This window comes from Physeter macrocephalus, chromosome 6 (assembly GCF_002837175.3).
Source record: "Physeter macrocephalus isolate SW-GA chromosome 6, ASM283717v5, whole genome shotgun sequence".
Taxonomy (NCBI): domain Eukaryota; kingdom Metazoa; phylum Chordata; class Mammalia; order Artiodactyla; family Physeteridae; genus Physeter; species Physeter macrocephalus.
Genome location: NC_041219.1, coordinates 29,549,290 through 29,569,088, shown reverse-complemented (window position 1 = coordinate 29,569,088; position 19,799 = coordinate 29,549,290). Strand labels below are relative to the sequence as shown.

Below are 19,799 nucleotides of genomic sequence, written 5' to 3'. Positions count from 1 at the left end.
CTCTGTTTGTGTGCACAGGTGATCGCAAGTATTGATTTGGGGGCAGAAAATAAATTTTAGCAAGTAGACAAACTCACAAATACGAAGTCTGCGACCAGTGAGGGTTGACGTGTGTGTGTGTGTGTGTGTGAGTGTGTGTGTGTGTGTGTGTGTGTGTAAAATTTGCACTGAGAAAATTTAAGGACCCAAAGGGAAAGGAAAATACATTAGGCAAATATTCACGGAGAAAGGGGGCAGTGAACAGAGGTGAGAGAAGGGGTTCTTCTAGCAGGGACCTGGACGAGTATAGCTGAGCATGGTGAGGTGTGTCTGTGGGAAAGGAAGTGGGGTCTGGCTGGAGAAGTTAGCTGCGCTTGGGAGCCAAGAGGAAGCAGCTTGGGAGGGTGGTGGGAACCAGGTGGAAGAGGAAGAATGTGCCTCAGCCTGAGAAATACCGAGACCCGTCTGCGGGAGAAGGTGAAGGCTAAGTCAAAACTGTGAGCTTCTTACATGAGTTGCTCAATTCCAAATACTAAGTAAGAGGGGCCTTTTATAAGAAATGACAGAATAATAGTTAGTTCCTCAAACACAGATTTGTAGATGAGAAGAATGTTTAGGAGGAAAGCCATTGGGGGGGTCTTTGCTGAAAACCATATTTCACCAGCAAGTAGTAATAACAGGCTCTGTTGGCAAAACCAGAGAAATTGGGCTCAAAGCCATCCAATGTGAGACAGAAATTTTGCTTTTGAAAACGCAACCCTGTAGACACTTGTCAAATCCAGCTCATGCTTTAGAACAAGAGGTGGAAGTACCTGTTCTGATGAAATACCACTGGCCTCTTTGTAGGAAAAATGTAAGTAGAGCTGGAATCTCTGAGTCAGGAAAACACCCGGTAGAGCTAAACCTTGCAATCAGTCACACCTAGTAAAGAAACAGAAGTGACCGAGGGGGCAACAAAGTATGATCTAAACCAGTACTTGTGAAGAATTTTATTCTTATAACTTGAAAACAACCTCCCTCCCTGCCTGATCCACTTTCACAAGTTGGAGGGTTGTTGGGTTTGTGTCCATGACTAGAGATCCTGTGTTGCCCCAGTGACTGATTTTTCGCTTGGTGCAGGGGTCCCACAGGAAATTTCCTGGAAAAAAGCTGTCCAAACTTCAAAGCAGCACATCAAAACCTGGCTACAATATGTTCACCAAAGACATGTTCTGGAATGTCCACAGCAGTGTTATTCCCAGAACTGAAAATCACGCTGATATCCATCCACAGTAGAATGGATAAATAAATTGTGGTCTGTCCACACGTGTCATACTACACAGCAATGAGCATGCACAACCTGGCACTACACACAACAATATGGAGGGTCCACAAACGTCACGAGCTAAAGAAGTGAGGCACGAGTGAACCTCCTGCACGTTTCCATTTACATAAAGGAAATACAACGAGCAGGACAGGTAGAAGTAATAAGTTACTGCAAGTCAGGCAGCAGTTACCCCTAGGGAGTGAGATTTATAGAGACTGGAAGGGAATTTGACGGGGCATCTAGTGGGGTGGTGGTCATGTTCTGTGTCTCATCTGGCTACTGCTTGCACCGGTGTATTCAATTCATAAAGTTCAGAGAGTTATACACTCATGTTAGGTGCCATTTTATGAATGGATAGTTTGCTTCAAGAAAAATGTTTTTAAAGTGTATACCATTAGCAAGAGGGCGGCAAGCGCATTCCCTGTTGCAAGCAAACATATTGCCTGGTGACATCAGAGGACAAGGAAGTGCTCAGAGGGCAGTTCTCTCTCTGCGCCGTAGTCGACACAGAGCAACGCACTGAGTCCAAGGAGGCCTGGAACCTCATATGAAATCTCATTCATTCATTTACACATTTGTTCATTCATACTACAGACATGCTTAGAGAGAGAAAATATACGTCTGGGACTTATATTTACTGACAGTTATGCACAGTGCGGTCGAGTGCTGTGCTGCGGATGACATTAAGGTGTTATGGGAGTACTGATTTGAGGGTCCAGGGCTGTGAACTCCAAGAGAAGGAGTCCTGCCAAGTCTGATTAACTCTGGAACTGAATTTCCTCCAACTTCCAAAGTATCCTTTGCGCCTGTAAGGCAGTGGTTTAATTTAATGTGCACATGAATCACCTGGGGATCTTGTTAGACTGCAGGCTGTGATCCCCTAGGTCCGGGATGGGGGCGGGGCTGACAGCTGCTGGTGCTGGAACCACTCTGTGTGGGCCACCAGCGACTGTCACGTGACCAGGGCGATTCTTGGGCTCGAACCCAGGACAGTTTGACAATCTCTCTCGTTCAGGCTGGTCTCTCCCGAGGGCACAGGCAGAGAAACAAGACAGGCCTTGGTGGGAGACCAGGTAACTGATGAGGCTCTCCCGACCCGGCCTGCTGTCCACCGCGTGAGGGAGGGAGAGAGAGAGGCGGTGCAAGGAGAGGGCGGCAGGTGGAGGGGCGGGTGTTTTACGAAACTGGAAGAACTTTGTCTCGTGTTCCTTTCATTTCTGCCTCCCCAGCTGCCCAAACCTTTTCTCGACAGGAAGAACAGACTGGAAATGTGAATGTAAATCTAAAATTCTTGCACAAGGCTGCACAAGCAAAACCAGATTTGACAGAAAAATGCAGAAACGAGTCGGGGCTGCCTCAACCCTTTGGGGAGCTAAATATAAAAAGAGGTGGCTGAAACCTTCTGTTTTCTCACCCATTGGAAGGAGGATGTGAAGGGCATCACACATACCTCGTTCCATTAGGGAAAGAGATCCTACTAGACTCCCACCCAGACCCAGGCTGGAGGGAAGGGAGGAGGCGTCCTGAGGAGGCAGGGGAGGGCCCTGCCGTGGAGCAGCGGGGTGACGGGAAGCGTGAAGAGGCTTCCAGCTCAAGGGAGAGCAAGAGAGAGCGGAGATCTTGGGCAAGTTGTGTTCAGCACGGCTGAAGTGCGGCAGGTGGGGAGCTTCATGTAAATAAGAAGTCACAGAAGGCTGTTTTTGGTTCTGTTTGCAGGTTTTGGGTCTGGTGACATTATTTTTAAAAATATCCACAAGTAACTTTTTTTGAATAGGTGATATGTTCACATACATCAAAATTCAAAAGGCTTAACAGGTTACTTGGTTGAAATATCTCCCTCTCACCTCTGCTTCTTAGCCACGTCACTTCCCCTCCCCCCAGGCAAACCATAGCATGAGTTTTCTGAGATTCCTTCCGGAATATTTTACATAGGTATGAGCAAACTTGATATATATTCTCCTTCTCCCTTTTATATAAAAATAGGCAGTCATCCATAATCTTATTCTGTCAGACTCGCCGACCACACACAAGCCCTTATCTTTCCAGTTATGGACCCTGATTCCAAACGTCCTTTGGCCCGCCAGGAACTCTAATCCGCTGCCTCTACCTCTTCATGGTCTCTCACACCTCTGGTGTCTGCACCTTGCCACGCTTCACTAAACCACCCCTAGGCAGCCACGTCTACCCAAAAGGTAGAGAATACCCAGTGCAGATATTGATGGGACCTTGAAGGCTTTTAAGCTGGGTAGTGAGGTGATTAGAAAGAATGCTCTAGCAGAAAACACAAGACAGGGGGAAGAAAGCCAATCTGATAACTTTTTTCAAACTTATGCAATAGTCCACAATAAAGTGGTGACAAATGGATGGACAAAAGTAAGTATCTGGGGCAAAACTGATAAACCCATCCAACAGAGAACAGGTGTCTTGGTAAAGACTGAGTTCCCAGGAGATGATAGAAACCCCCAAATAACTGTCTTAAACCAAGTGGAAGTTATTTCTCTGTTAAGGAGAGGAAACCCAGCCCACAGGGGCCTTCCACGATCACCAGAGACCTGGCTACTTCCAGCCCATAGCTCCTTCCATGCTCGCAATGGTCCCAACCTCATGATACAATGTCATAGTTAGAGCTTTAGCCATCAACTCTGCGTTCCAGATAGCAGAACAGGCAAAGCGTTCATTAAAGAACTCCCTGTTAAGGACACTTCCTACAAGTCATAATTGACAATTCTGCTTACCTTCCATTGGCCAGAACTTAGTCACATGGCCATAACTTCAAAGAAGGCTGGGAAACATAGTCTTCTGGGAGGCCACGTATCCAGCTAAACATGGAAGGTTTTACTACTAAAAATGAAAAGAAATATATCTATTGGGGAACAGCTAATGGTCTCTACCACGTCAGATGTATTACCTGGATTTTAGATTCTCTACGCCCAGAACTGTTCTTTCCCAAACACATCTCTGCTTTTTGCCCCATGCCTTGATTCTTTTTTCTAAAATTGATTAATTAATGAATTAATTAATTTCTGGCTGCGTTGGGTCTTCGTTGCTGCGTGCGGGCTTTCTCTAGTTGCGGCGAGAGGGGGCTACTCTTCGTTGCGGTGCGCAGGCTTCACATTGCCGTGTCTCCTCTTGTTGCGGAGCATGGGCTGTAGGTGCGTGGGCTACAGTAGTTGAGGCGCGAGGGCCATGCCCTGATTCTTGCTACTATTTCTACCTGGAAAGCTGCCCACCTCCCATTCCCCATGCTCAATCCTACAGCCCTTACCACTTTTCCTATTAAAATCCTGCTTGTCCTTCAAGCCTCATCTCAAATGCTACACCATCCATGTTGTTATTCTTGACCTTCCCTAAAGGGAAAGAACCTGTCCCTCTAGAACTTCATTTATAGTTCTCCTTGGGCCTTGGCCTTCATCTCAACATCATGCTATCTTAGGTCATTGGCATAGCTTATAACAGAGTGTAAATTATCCAGCAGGTAGGACAGAAACTCCCCTCACTCTGTTCTAGGTAGCACAGTGTAGTAGAACACACTTAATATCTGCAAACTGTACTGACTATTTAAAGAAGGGAAAGGTCTATGTGAAGTAAGGGGGGAAAGAAATGAGAAGTCTTTATACCCTTTTAAGGAAGGTGTTAATGCACCAATTGCAATTCCCTGAATTTCCTGAATGTAAATGCATTTCAAAACATATGACCATTGCTAATGTTGCAGACTCTTTTTAGAGGCCTAATTTAGTGTGATTTGCTTCTCATTTCCCAGGTCTTCCTAAAAACTCATGCTAACAAAACAAGGGGAAAATATGTATTAAAATTATCAAAATAGACAAAATAAAAGCCAGCCGAAATAATGATACTAGCTAACACATAACAAAGGATCATTCTAGGCCAAGCACAGTGCTGAGCATTTCACAGACATGATCTCATTTCATCCTTTCAACAACCCCATAAGGCAGAGGTATCTCAATTATCCTGAGGGGACTGAGGCCTAGAGGGATCAAGTAACTTTTCAAGGTAGAGTCGCAGGGCAATAGAGCTGAAATACCTCTTGCTCATATGACTCTGTAAATACATGTGCATTTCTTTTCATAAAACTTTATGTAACTCATCTTTTTCATCCTTAATAAAATCTCCTTTTGATGGGAGTTTGGGATTAGCAGAGGCAAACTATTATATACAGGATGGATAAACAACAAAGTCCTACTGTATAGCACAGGGAACTATATCCAATATCCTGTGACAAACCGTAATGGAAAAGAATATGAAAAAGAGTATATATATAAAACTAAGTCACTTTGCTGTACAGAAGAAATTAACACAACATTGTAAATCAACTATACTTCTATAAAATTAAAATCTCCTTTTGTATATACACCCTGATATTATTCTTATTTTACAGAAGCATGAAAAGCTTCATTTTAAAAACTCAATCCACCATTGGATATGAATAACACTCCTATTGTTTGTGAAATGTCAATTTTGTACACTCTATATCTGGGAGTCAGTGGTATCTTAGAAAACAATTCCTATTGCATATTTATCTTTTGATTCATCTATTAATCAATTTGAGGAATTCATTTGTGGTTGTCTGTGGCTATCTCTGGAAGAGAGAGGCGTAACACAGAGGCGTAACTGGAACACAGAGGCGTAAACTCCGTGGGTTACTGGTAATCAATAATGGAAGATGATGATATTGACATTCTTCTATTAAAACAAACAAACTATACTTTCTCCAGTAGGACGATAATTTGATTGTGTATTCTTCTACTAAATCAATTCGACTGCATCATATTTGTCACCCTAGATTTGCTGACACCAGGAACACTTTTAGGCCTCAAAAAGTGTTTGCTAACATCAATCATGCCATGGATTCTTAGGCCCTATGGAATTAGGATTTATGCACATGTAAGGTATTCCATGTCATAGTTTAGGATGTTTTTATTTTGTTTTCCTCTGGCTTGCAGGGGCCGACACAAGGATACCCAAATGTATAGCCTCTCTTTCTGTTGCTGGGGTCAAATTTAATTGTTAGATCACTTTGATACAGAATGGAGTGATGCAGCACTTTCCAACTGCTCAATTCATCTTCTCTAGAAATCCTTTCACCTCGAAACATGTTAAAGTTTCCCTCTCCCTAAAAACATAAAAAATGCTTTCTCAGCACCATACTCCTCCCTATTCCTCTTTTTTTCTTCCCTTCTCACACTGGCCACACGTCTTGAGAGAACAGCCTCTGCCCTATTTCCTCTCTGCTCTTTTATTGCTCAGTCACTGTTCTCTGGCGCCCACCTTCAACTAAACCACAAAAGTCAGCAAAACCACCATCTTCCCACCTCCACCCCACTGCCAAATCCAAGGAAGACTTTTTACTTCCCATTGTAATGGCCCTCTAGGCTGTATTTGACATTGCTGCTTGGCTCTTTCTAGTTTATTTCATGAGTTCCTCTTACTCTAGCACCACCCACCCCACTTTTAAATAAAATTTCAGCTTTATTGCGGTATAACTGACAAATAAAATGTTAAGATATTTAAAGTGCGCGTCGTGGTGACTTGTTATACGTATACATTGTGAAAGGATTTTTCCCATCCTCTAGCCTTTTTTTCTTAAATTCTGGTGTTCTCCCAGCTTCCCACCTGTTTTCACTGCTCTTTTTATACACTGTCCTTGGGCTGAGTTTACCCACTGTCATAGTTTCACCCACCACATTACGTGATACTCTTATATCTACCTGAAACTTCCCCAGAGCTACTGACTTAAATACCCAAGTGTCTCAAGGACATCTCCACTCTGACTCCCATACAGTCTCAAACTCCATTTGTCCCAAATTAAACTTAGAGCTTTCCCACCTAAATCTGTCCTCTTCATGTAGTCTCTTCCTTTGTTTAATGATTATCCAGCCACTGAAGCCAAGAATCTGAGAAATCATCTTAGGCTCCTTCTTAATGTGAAACCACTTATCTCTTAAGTATTCCTTCCATTCCTTCCTCTCTATCCGTACTTATTACATATTATATATTACCTATGTCAGGACCCCAGCATCTTCTTCCTGGACTATTTTAACAGTGGTTTCCCAACTCGCCTGACTCTGGTTTTGATACCTCATACCCATTCTCTGAACACTACCAGTGTTCCTTTGATAACATGAATCTGACCATGTCACTCCCCTGGTTAAAATTCTTCAATGAGTCCCCCATTCATGCATTCAAGATTAAAGGTCCAACGGTTTAAGGTCCTTTGACACGCGCCCTTTTCCAATTTTGCCAGTTTCAACCCTGAGGTCCCATTTTTTAGGCAAGTCGTCCTTCAACCCTTCCTCACTTCCAGGATGTCCCAGCTCTGCACTCCCCTTGCGGCCACTGCACACTCATATCATAGAATTCTCTCATTACGGTATACTGAGGTAATCCTTCTAAGTTTCTAAGGCGGGAATGTGGCTTATTTCCATTTTAGATCTCCAGGGCCTGGAAATGTACATAATGAGCACTAAATAAATACTTGTTGAACTGACAGAACTGAGCTCACTTGCACTGGGTTGCCAACATGGAAAGCAGTAACAAAACAGCTTTAAAATATAAATCTTGACGTTGACTCTTTCTTTCACAATTGCTTTTGAAATGTTTGTATGAACATTTTCATTTTATTAGCGAGGCAAAAAATAAAAAACACTCACGTGCCTCCCCGTCGGGGAATCGAACCCCGGTCTCCCGCGTGACAGGCGGGGATACTCACCACTATACTAACGAGGAACTGCACGAAGACCGGTTTTCTGGAAGGCCTCTTATCCCTTTTTACCCCGCCCCTCCCTTACCATTTGCAACCACCAGTAGGCCTGACATTCTTCTACTGCTATTGCAACTTCCATCGAAGTTGAATGGAACTAAAATGGAAGCGTTCAGTTTGATCTCCCCGCCGCACTTATTTCCATTGACTTAACCTTCCTCTAACTTCTACTCCCTTCCTTTTCCTCCTCCTCCTCTTCCTCCCCCTCCGGGAGAAATATCAACCCACCTCTGCACCCCTCAACACACACACTCCCAGAGAGCAAAGCGCGCGCCTTATCGCGCTGCACCACGGGACTTGTAGTTCCATCCATGCCGTACTGCACTCTCCTCCGACTTTAAGGAACTTCCTTTCCCGGCGGGCGCCGCGAACTCCTCCTCTTCTGCTTTACCTCCCTCCCGCCTTCTCTCGCTCTCCGTCGAGTAGTCAGTCGGGCAGCTGAGTGTTGGGGTGCTGATCGCGTGCAGCAGGACTCTGCACAGCCATGCCCGAGGTAGTGGATACGTGCTCCTTGGCCTCCCCGGTGTCCGTCTGCCGGACCAAGCACCTGCACCTGCGCTGCAGCGTCGACTTTACTCGCCGGGTACTGACCGGGACCGCCGCACTCACCGTCCAGTCCCAGGAGGACAATCTGCGCAGCCTGGTACGGTGGGACAGGCTCCCAGTACCCGCCTCTCCCCGGCCACCTGCCTCTCGTCTCTCACCCCGCTTCGGCCTCTTCCCGGTCCCACACCCCCGCCTGCTTTGCGCATCCCTCGGTGCTCCTCCGCAGCCCGCAACCCGTGTTCTGCACCTCCTTTTCAGCCCACACTCATTTCTCAGCGTCCCCTTCTTCAGCCCCCACGCACCCCATATCGATCCCTCCCAACCCAACTTGAGTCTCTGCAGTCCTTCCTCACCCACTACGTATACCTGCCTTCTCCTCCACCCCTTCCCTCTCAAAGCCTCCTTCCCAGTCCCTGGACACATCCCAGGGCCCATTCCACGCCCCGCTTCTCATCCAGCGCTCAAGTTTCATTTTAGCAGGAATGCCTCTTCCCCCTCTAACCCTAGTTCCCAGCGCTCATGGCCCCTGTGGTCTCCCCATATCCTCGGCCTGCAGCCCAGAACTCCCTCCTCAGGCCCCAGAATTCTTCCAGTCCCCAGTGCACCTTCCTCAGTCCACAGTCTCAGCTAAGTCTCAGGCCCTATATCCTGCCGATTCTCGGTCCCATCTTTCCCTCCCAGGCCCCTTTATTTCAACCCGCACCGCAGGTCTGCCGGATACGACCGATCACCGTCTCCCTGCCAGTTCTCAACCGCCCTAGAGAATTCCCAGCCCTGCTTTGATACTTGCAGTCTCTACTTTCTAACTCCAGATGCAGCTCTCTCCGGGTTCATGGTCCTTCCTACCTTTGATTCTTATCACACTTCTCTTCTAATAATTTAAGCTCTTCAAGCTTCCTAAGGATGTCTCAATACAATTTATTAATAGTTGGTTCCCAGAAGCAAATAATATTACGCTTCTTAGAAAATGACTTCTACAAGCTCTCTAGCCACTTGAATGACGAAAAACTTGTTTAGATTTGTGGAATGTTATTAAATTATTTTATCTGTACAACATAACCTGTTTTCAGTGTTCTTACTCAAATTGTCTGATAGTATTTGGATTGTACCTTTCACCTGAAGAATTTCATAGATAAGCATTTTAGAAATAAGAGGAACAAGAAAAGGCCAGGCACAATGTATTTTGCATAGAGTAGTGTGGCGATAGCTACCAAAGCCCAGCAATAAGCAATCAGATAAGGTATGTTGTAGACTTGATGGAGGGAAATGAATAGGGTCAGTTAATTGGGCATAGTAAGTTTAGATAAGAGTTGGTGGTTTTCATGATTTTTTCCTGCTTGAGTAATAGGCCTGTATTTTGAGTTCATTAATATGAACTAATACAGCATGTAACTTTCTTACTTTGTGATTTAGCAATTTGCTAGACTAATTATGGTTTGAAAAATAGGTCAACTCTCTATGTATTGATTTGCAGTCACCACAAGTACTGTAAGGAAAATAAATAATTAAAGCATTATAAGCAAGATGATAACTATTTCCCTATAGGCTGTACTTTGGTCTGCTTGAAGTGCCAGGCTATCGTTTATTGCAGACAGCTTTGCCCAGGCAGGATCAGCTGAACTGAAGTCCTGTTTCAATGCAATCTCTCTTTTTATTAAAAGAAAGTGAATTTTGATAGTTTATCACTGCTTAATATGACCTTGCACTCTCACTTATTTATAAAAATAAAACCTTTACCTCTGTTCCATGAGTAAGCAAGAGTCAGGGCGCTTAAATTTTGAAAAGAATGTCCCTTCAATGTCCCAGTCTAAAAACCTGCCTGTTTTTGCATTCCCCAAATCTCAAGAGAAGATTTTCAAATTACTCATTCCAACTTGTCAACTATCCAGTTTCCTTTGTTTTTCTTTCTTATTACTATTATTGATCAATTGCTTAATAACATTTATCAGTGAAATTTGAAGGGAAATTTCTTAAGTAATTTGGGAGTGATAGCTGAGGTCAGGACTTGAGATATACAGCTTAAACATTGCATTTTCTATTTTCTCTCGGTCCAGGACTTGCTTCATGCATTACGTGGCACGTGCTGTTTCTCCGGCACTGTGTTAAACCCTGGGAATGCAAGCCTAAGTAACTTTTTCTTTTTAAGAACCCTCAGTCTAATGGAGAAATAAATCACTATAACGTGGTACAGTAAGTGCTACTGGAGAGGGTCGGGCCAACTGCTATAACAAACACAGAAGATATGAAAATGGTTTCACAAAAAATAGGTATAGTAGTCTTCTGATTCAGAACAGATTTGAAAAGTTTAGGAAATACAGAAAATAGAATATGTTCCACTGGGAAATGACCCAAATAATTCACCCTTATGGTTATGAGTAGTATAAACGTATGTAGTTTATATACATAAGATACTCCAATCAAGTTTTTACAACAAATCAGATACTCAGAAATAGGTGCCAGAATATAACAAAGGAGTAACTTATTCTTAAGCTATAAAATCTAATATTTCTGAATATGCAAATGCAGGAAGATATATCAGTCTAATTTAGAGTAAGGGCAACAGTTGAGGGACCCACAAAAAAGAGAGTACCCCAAAGGAAATAATTGCCCAGAGGGAGGGAAACAGATGATACTCATAACAAATTTGGCTGCTCTTAAAAGAAAAAGAAAGGGAAAGAATAATACAACCAGGATGGAAATTTCTTCCTAACCAAAAATCGTTGACTCTAGAGAGATAAGAATAAAATTGTTAAAATTTCCTGAGCTTATCACCACAGTTAACTGATACAAAAGAAAGGTGACTGGAAAGTGGCTGTTTCTTGGCAGTCTAACTCCTCATGCTATTCCAGGCCAGATTTCAAGGGAAAGATGCCAGAGGTAGGAAGGTTAGTGAGCAGTTCTAATAGTCCAGGGCCTGACCTAGGGTGGTGGTAGAAGAAAAGAAAAAGTATGAGGACAGAGTGTAAAAGAAAAACTTGTTAACTGGCTATGCGAGATTGGGAAGTAAGATCAGTTGTGGATTAGTTGAATGTTTCAAACCTTAGGTAAGTTGAGGAGTTCCATCAATGAAATAGAGAAATCAGCAGAGAGAGCAAACTTAGGGGACACAGTGGTGGCTTTGTAGAATTTCTAGAAGCCTATTGAATATGAGATGACATTTTCCATGGAAATGTCAAGCAGGCAGTTTGAGATACCTGCTGAAGTCCTGGGCAGGGGATGAGGCTATGAAATAGACGGGTAGTCATCTGCACAGAGGTTCTAGGTGAAGATGTGGGCATGAGTGAGAACTAGGGAATGAAGAATACGGAATACGGTAAGAAAACCAAAAGGCCAAGGCTAGCACATAGGGACATATCCATATTTAGGAGTTAGAAAGGAGGGGGAGGAAAAGCATTAGACAAGGAGGAGAACCATTGATGTGTAAAGTCAAAGCAGCCAAGGAGAGGGCTTCAAACAGATGCTGCAGTCCATTAGGGCTGTGAGCAGCAGAGGTCAAGGTTACTGAACAGAAAAGACCTGTTGTTCAGGAGGACTGCCCTTTCTGTGGCAGAGGAGCTAGAAGCCAGATTGAAGAGGGGGAAGGGAGGAGAGATTGATGAGGAATTGGAAATAGCAGCCATAGATTGCCCTTGAAGATTCAGAAAGGAAGGAGAAAAATAGAATAATTATCAGAGTGGACAGAAGAATTGAGTGAAGTTTTAACAATAATATGGAAGGCTGGTTTAGGTTGATTGGAAACAGTCTTGTGGCGTAGGAAGATTGAAGATTCTAGAAAAGTAGTTGAGAGATAATGAAAGGTTTCTAGGGCTCAGATAGAGGATTATTGGGATGGAATATCCTCAGACACTTGCTGACCCTCCCTTCCTGCCCAGCGCAGTTGTCTTTAATCGACCATAGCAAGTAGATATGCTCTCCCACTCCTCTAGAGGGTCATTTGGTTAGAGTTGCCATACCAGGTTGGGCTTTTTCTAGATACACAACAGCAGTGAGGTACAGTCTACTTATTTGCCTAACAGGTGCCAAGGTTTGTTTAAATTTGGGGATATATGAAAGTAGTGCAGAGCAGTAAGACTATCTGAATTCTAGGTAGAAATATATGGTAAGATACACTGAGGAGTCATGATGAAAGAAGCAAGTTATAGATGGATTTTTTTCCTAGTAGAGAAGTTAAGTTTTAGGAGACAGAAGCAAAGGCATTTTAATTTAGATCTGACTTTTACTTAAAGCTGGAAATTTGTGTGACTGTCCCAGAATTACCTCACAATATATATGCAAATCTTAGAGCCCCCCAAAAAAATTTCGGGAAGTTTAAAGTCCCATGAATTGGGACCTATGCTAACTTTTAACTCCTTTAATTCCTGTCTTTCACTATCTTACTCTCCCTAAGCAACTAGTTCTATTGTAGTTAGCCTATATGCTATATTAGTTTTCTCTGGTGCCTAAAACTATATTCTTATCATATAAAAATATTAATTTAATTCTAGATTCTGGATACAAAGGACCTTACAATAGAAAAAGTGGTCATCAATGGACAAGAAGTCAAATATGCTCTTGGAGAAAGACAAAGTTACAAAGGGTCACCAATGGAAATCTCTCTTCCTATTGCTCTGTGCAAGTACGAATGTTCTCATCTTTCTCTTTTATAGCTAAATAAGGGGGATATATATTTTTATTTAATTTAGATTTTTTTTCATTCCCTATTTTTAGTTTGTGTGTATGTAGTAACTGATACACTACTCCTACCAATCTGCTGTTCCGATTGAAGCTTATAGTGAAAATTATATGTTCTTAAGATATTAAAGAAATTCATTGGATAAGATACTCCAGAATAGGACTTTTGATAACTGTTAACTTCTTTACTCATCATTTTAGTAATACCTAGAGTGATGGTGGGAGCATGCCACCTTAAGGAGGCATTTCAGGATCGCCTGGGAAGCTTTACAAGCTGCACATTTTTCACCTTCTCCCCAGAGGCCAGCCCCTTTTATTAATGGAATAACAACAGTGGCAAACGTAGAACCATTTCTATGTACTTAAAAAGTGCTGGAGATGTATTCTTTCATCTAATCCTTATAGTAACCCTTTGTGGTATGATCTGCATTTTATAGACGAGGAAAGGGAACCTCAGAGAGAGAAGGTAACTTATTTAAGAAAGTGGTAGCCAGAACTGTCATATTGGGAGTACATCCCACTCCTAGATATGCTGGGGAGGGAAAAAAGGGTGGAAAACCATTGGCCTAGAACAAGGTCACTCTACCCCACCTTGCAGCGGTCAGTGTTTTCATGCATTCTCTTCCTATTTGAGAAAAAGAAAGGAAACTCTCACACATAATTTGTGAGATCTATCATTAACCATATTGTACAGATGAAGCCACTACCGCATAGGGAGGTCAAATAATTTGTCCAAATTCACAGCACCAGTTAGTGGTAGATTTAAGCACAGGCACAGCCACTGGTCTCCAGGGCTCTTGCTGTTTCCTCGTTAACAGTGCTGCTCAATCCATCTGGGGTGAAGGACCAGTTTTTGTTAGTTCCAGTCCGCCACAGGCTGATACTTTTGTGAAATGCAATAAAAATGAATTCCTAGGAAGAAGAGATTAAATACAAACACATATATTTTATTATAGGTTCAACAGACATAAGAATTTATTCTCAAGTTCTTGAATTAACTTGTCCAGTAACAGTTTGCAGACTAGCACTGCCCTATGTTATGCTCTGGCACCCACCACGGTGGTAGTTGAAGTTCCAAAATTATTTCTTCTACCTTCCCACCACTATAAAAGATCACATGATATCACAGAAAAAAAAGTTGGGGTATTCAACTAATATTAGTTCCTGTTACATCTTCATAAGCAGTTACCATGAAGAGAAAAGAACCCACAGGCTGGCATTCAGGTAGGAACATGTGAGGCAAACATTCCTAAAACTTACTCTCAATCAGTGATGAGACCTCGTAAAATATTATTTATATTATTTGTGTTATTTATGTATTATGAATTCAAATTTTAGTTAGGCTGAATTGTACTCTACTAATGTATTTGTTCCTTTCATACAGAAATCAAGAAATTGTTATAGAAATTTCTTTTGAGACATCGCCAAAATCTTCTGCTCTTCAGTGGCTCACTCCTGAACAAACTTCTGGGAAGAAACACCCCTATCTCTTTAGTCAGTGCCAGGTAAAAAGGACTTGGAATGATTTATTATCCCCAGCTCATGCAGTTGAATGAAGCAAAGTGGACAGTGGTCTTATGGATACATGGGTCTTACCTAAGATAGTACTTTATTTTATCTTATATTATTAAAACTACATGTATTTTCACTTATACCTGTTATCACTGACACATTCATATATTACTTTTAAAAAGAAACTTCCTTCAAATTTGAAAACATGTCTACCTAGATTGGACTATCTAGGTCATATTTATATTCACATCCTCAGCACCTAGCATAGAACTTGGCATAGAGTGAGACCTCAATAAATGGTCATAAAATGAAAGGAAAACACTGTTAAACAAAGTAGATACCAGTTATGAAAATTGCTAACAATAAAGAAGGGGAAAGGGAATGATCAGATTTCCCATTCCTCTCCAGACACCATTGCCCAGAGGTAACCATTGAGTTGGCGTGTAGTCTTTCCAGATTTTTCTTACACATTTACAAGTGTACATATTATGTAAATATATTGAATGTACCTTTAAAATGATATGATTTAGACTACATCTGTTTTCTGTTTAACAACTAAGAATAAAGAACCACATAATTAGAGACAATCTGTCACAAGGATCATAAGTATCAAACTTTCTTCTGAAAAAAAAGACTAATTCTTTTAGTAGTCAAATCGTTTACAATTAAAGGAACTCGCTTCATTAAACATTGACTATATTTCCAAGCACTGTGTAAGGTACTTCACGTATTTAATCCTTTTAATATTCCTCTGTGATAGATACTATGGTAGGCTCACATTTGAAAACAAGTCTATCAAAAAGGAAGCAATGTTGACACCTGTATAGACGTGTTTACTTTCTACTGCCAATTGAATTTTTTTTTTCCTAAGAAACTCAGAGTTCACTAATCTGGAAGAGATGTCATGTTCTAGGCAAGAATGTACCAATGATGTACTCTCTGTCGCTTATCTGATTTTCATCAGTAATTCGTATGGAATGTCCGTTGGCAAGAAATGCAAGATTTGTGAGTCAGAAGAATGTGAATTTTGAACATACTATTCCATTTCTTGTTGGACACAGTTTTTGATATAGAGGAAAGAGATTTCAGTCAAATTAAGAAATTACTATAGTTGATAGGAAGCAGGTAGACATGATTTTGTTTGATGAGTTTGCTTACGGCCGTTCTCTATGCATATTTTTCTGGGTTTGGTCTTATCCAGTGAAATACATATAAACCCCACCCCTGGCATTGCTGAGCCACATAACCAGGGACCCTTAAGGAACCCTAAAGGCATGGTCTTGGAAACTTATTTTGGGAGAGAGAACCAGGTGGTTCTTCTAGTTCTACTTAATCCATCTAGAGGTCATTTGGGATTTCCTATCTATGGAGAATCTATTAGATTTGAAGTGAAAAGGGCTGGAGTTTGAGGATAGAAGGAAGTTCGCAGAGGCGTGAAGTAGGTCTGGGATTTATAACAACTTCAGAGAGAGATGTTAGTATCGGTGTTCCTTTAAGCTCAGTAGACCATCTCAGTGAGGCTGGGATTCCTTTGCTCACAAGCAATAGATGCAGACTTATCTGTAAACAGGCCAGGGTATAAAATCATAGGTACTCTGGTCATTCTTCTTAGTGGAACTGATCTTTATGACAGATTGATACGGAAGCAAAGAAACACTCTACATATTATGTGAATGAATATGTCTAGATGGTATTGAAAGAGACTGTTCTTTCTCCTTCCTTGTCTTCCTAGTGTTTACTTTCCAAGTTTGCTGCAAGATGTCAAGACTGTAACCACATTTCCCAAGCAGTGTTCCTTGGAACACTGGCGCCCCATTAGACGTTAATAATTAACCAGAGGAAAATGGGTTTTGTGTTGAAATAAGTATGAGAATTCGAACAGGTTTCTTTATTATCGGTCTTTTCAGAGCCTTCAGGAGGCTAATGTTCTTAGTGACTCTCCCAGACATGCAATATGCCATGGTTCTCAAATTAATTAATGTAATGGTTGACAATTACATTAAAAGGGAAAACCAGATTTTTTTAATCCACAGATCTACTTTTGCTACTTTAAAAGAGCTGAAGAAATGTGAGACATTTTGATCTTTAAAAAGAATGTGTCTAAGAACAATGCTGCAATTGTAATGATTTCTTAATGACTTGATTTATGAGACAGGGAAATAGCTGTTTCTTTTTTTTCCTCCCTCTCCCAGGCAATCCATTGTAGAGCAATTCTTCCTTGCCAGGACACTCCTTCTGTGAAATTAACCTACAGTGCAGAGGTAAACATCACTGAAATTATTCACTGAATTAAATGATCCATACAATTATTTTAATAGGGATTACATTAAATCTGTGGATTTCTTTGGGTAGTATGGACATTTTAACAATATTAATTCTTCCAATCCATGAACACGGGATATCTTTCCAAAATGATCCATATAAGTAAATGTGGTATAAATGATAAGCAGAGATAAGAATTGAATTTTTATAGCTAGAAATACTTCACTTAATTAAATTCTACCTGAAATATGTTAGAAAGAGGCTATGGATCCCATTTTGAATCTCTGTTTTAAAGGCAGTTTCAAACATAAGTATAAAAATAAGGGGTGTCAGGGACTTCCCTGGCTGTCCAATGGTTAGGACTCCGCAGCCGGGGGTGCAGGTTTGATCCCTGGTCGGGGAACTGAGATCCCACATGCTGTATGGCGCAGCCAAAAAATGAAATGAAACAAAATAAATCATTTTGATTTTAAAAGGAATTCAGAATTCTGGACCTAAAAACAAGAATTTGGGAGCAACTCTTTTTAACTTAAAAAAATTGACATTTGTAGGATTAAAGTTTCTATAAATGTACTTTACAGCCATGTAAATATCTATCTAGGTATCCTAATGGGCATATATTGCAGACTTATCTGTATACATTTCCAACTTATTCTTGTTGTAGGTACTGCTGATCCTTTTTGGAAAAGGTAGACTATAATTAATAAATAAATACTATCCCAGAGGCTAGACTTACTTAGACCAGGCAAATAGAATTGAGGACCAACCTGTATTTATGGGGCCTTCTTGATTCCCACATCGTTCCACAACCAAACCACCCCTAGCATAGTGCTGCAGAAAACTTTACTTGGAGGCCAAGAATCCCCGGACTCCGGTGCTTTGTGACCACCTAGAGTGGTGGGATAGGGAGGGTGGGAGGGAGACGCAAGAGGGAGGGGATATGGGGATATATGTATATGTATAGCTGATTCACTTTGTTATAAAGCAGAAACTAACACACCATTGTAAAGCAATTATATGGCAATAAAGATGTTAAAAATAAAAAAAATAAAAAAAAAAGAATCCCTGGACTCTTCTCCACCACTTAATAACTGCATGACCTTGGGCAAGTCTTATGACCTCACAACCTCAGTTGTCTCATCTGTATAACCTATCACTGCCTAAATGAAGGGAGGAAGCAGAACCAAGGTATTTCCTGAATAGTTTTTAGCTCTAGGATCTGTGGTTGTTGCAGCACTGATTCTGGAGGTCCTGATTCTGTGCCTGCCTCAGTAATAGCTTTGAGGACTGGGCCATGCAGGAAGAACATGAAAGCCTAGCATTGTTGGAATGGATGTTTGCTAAATCATTAATACTCAGGTGATGGTCCTTTATTCTGGCATTCATTAGAAGTAAGACTTGGAGAATCATGGAGATAGGGTACACACTTAAGTGACCATACAGTTTGCCCCGTAAGGACCTTTTCCATACAAACTTCCAGAGAAAATTATTTCATATTTCTCAGCAATAAGTTTAAAAGTTTCTCACACTCATGACCCTTAAAAAGTAGAATTTGTAACTCCAAGTTTATGTTTTAAATATTAAATTTTTCAGAATTGTATTCTCTGATCTAAAGTGAGTATATCATCCTTTTGAATCTCTTCTGAGGGTGTGGAGGGGAGCAGGGCTGGTGGCTGCCATTGCCAGGCATGGTGCTTAGCGCTTCATTTATATTATTTATTCCTTGCAACAATCCTATGAAGTATTACCCTCATTTGATGGGGTAAACTGAGGCTCAGGGAAGTTATTTGCCCAAGTGCATGAAGTTAGTAAGTGCGGAGCTGGGATTTTAACGTAGTTTCTACCAAATGCTCTTAATATGGATGGATGAATGGATAGGTAGATATGTCACCATCATTTTTAAAGAAGCCAGTTTTACATATTGCCAATTCTATTTATAAAAGTGATACAGAGGAATGTATTGGGTTCATAGTCTATTGTATCAATAGTCAAAAAGCCGGGGGAAAGGTTATTTTACATAGAACTTTTCATTTATATCTTTATTTATATCTTTTCCTTCTCAATTAGGTGTCTGTCCCTAAAGAACTGGTTGCACTTATGAGTGCCATTCGTGATGGAGAAGCACCTGACCCAGAAGACACGAGCAGGAAGATATACAGATTCAGCCAAAAAGTAAGATCTTAGGGTCTAGATTTTGTGTTTTACTTAGTGGTGAACTACAAATAGCTTTTACCCATCCAGAGAGCAAAATGGCTTTTGAAATATTTCAGAATTTAGAAAGCAGCTCCCGCTTTTTGTTTTCTTCATTTCTTTTTCTTTTGCGCTTTAAAAATATTTGGTTCTGCTCGCAGCATTGTACTGAAGTAGGAGGGTGCCGGATAGGCGTGGCAGGGGGCGATTCCATTTCCCTACATCCCAGTCAGTAGCAGGTTTCCTGTTTCTAAGTTACACTTTGACCTGCCCTGGTACCAGAGCTCGGGCGTGTGGTGGTGTAGTGTTTACAGGTGGAAGAGCTGTCTTAGACCAGAAAGCACTCTGTTACAGTCCTTTTAAGTTAAAATTCCTAAGTAGCTGATAGTTTGACTTGTATCTTTGACCTTTAATGAAGTGTGTGTGTGTGTGTGTTTACTGATGCTTTTTATTTTTTTTTATATTTTTATTGGAGTGTAATTGCTTTACAATGTTGTGTTAGTTTCTACTGTACAACAAAGTGAATCAGCTATATGTATACATATATCCCTATAT

General features: G+C 41.3%; 1 protein-coding gene and 1 non-coding gene across 4 annotated transcripts in view; one reads left to right on the top strand and one right to left on the bottom strand.

The window, feature by feature from the left end:
* Positions 1–7,957: 7,957 nt before the first annotated feature.
* TRNAD-GUC (transfer RNA aspartic acid (anticodon GUC)) lies at positions 7,958–8,029 on the bottom strand. The gene has a single exon. It is a non-coding gene; the product is annotated as a tRNA-Asp (tRNA).
* A 356-nt stretch (positions 8,030–8,385) lies between these two features.
* Positions 8,386–19,799, top strand: part of LTA4H (leukotriene A4 hydrolase) — a 28,278-nt gene continuing 16,864 nt past the window's right edge. The window contains exons 1-5 of one of the 3 annotated variants that reach the window (XM_007125132.2): positions 8,386–8,706; positions 13,094–13,224; positions 14,665–14,785; positions 16,985–17,053; positions 19,122–19,226. In XM_007125132.2, coding sequence (XP_007125194.1) covers positions 8,548–8,706; positions 13,094–13,224; positions 14,665–14,785; positions 16,985–17,053; positions 19,122–19,226 — 585 coding nt within the window. In that variant the 5' untranslated portion in view covers positions 8,386–8,547. The remainder of the gene's footprint in view (positions 8,707–13,093; positions 13,225–14,664; positions 14,786–16,984; positions 17,054–19,121; positions 19,227–19,799) is intronic. The other 2 variants (XM_028490462.2, XM_028490461.2) reach the window with 2 other exon arrangements.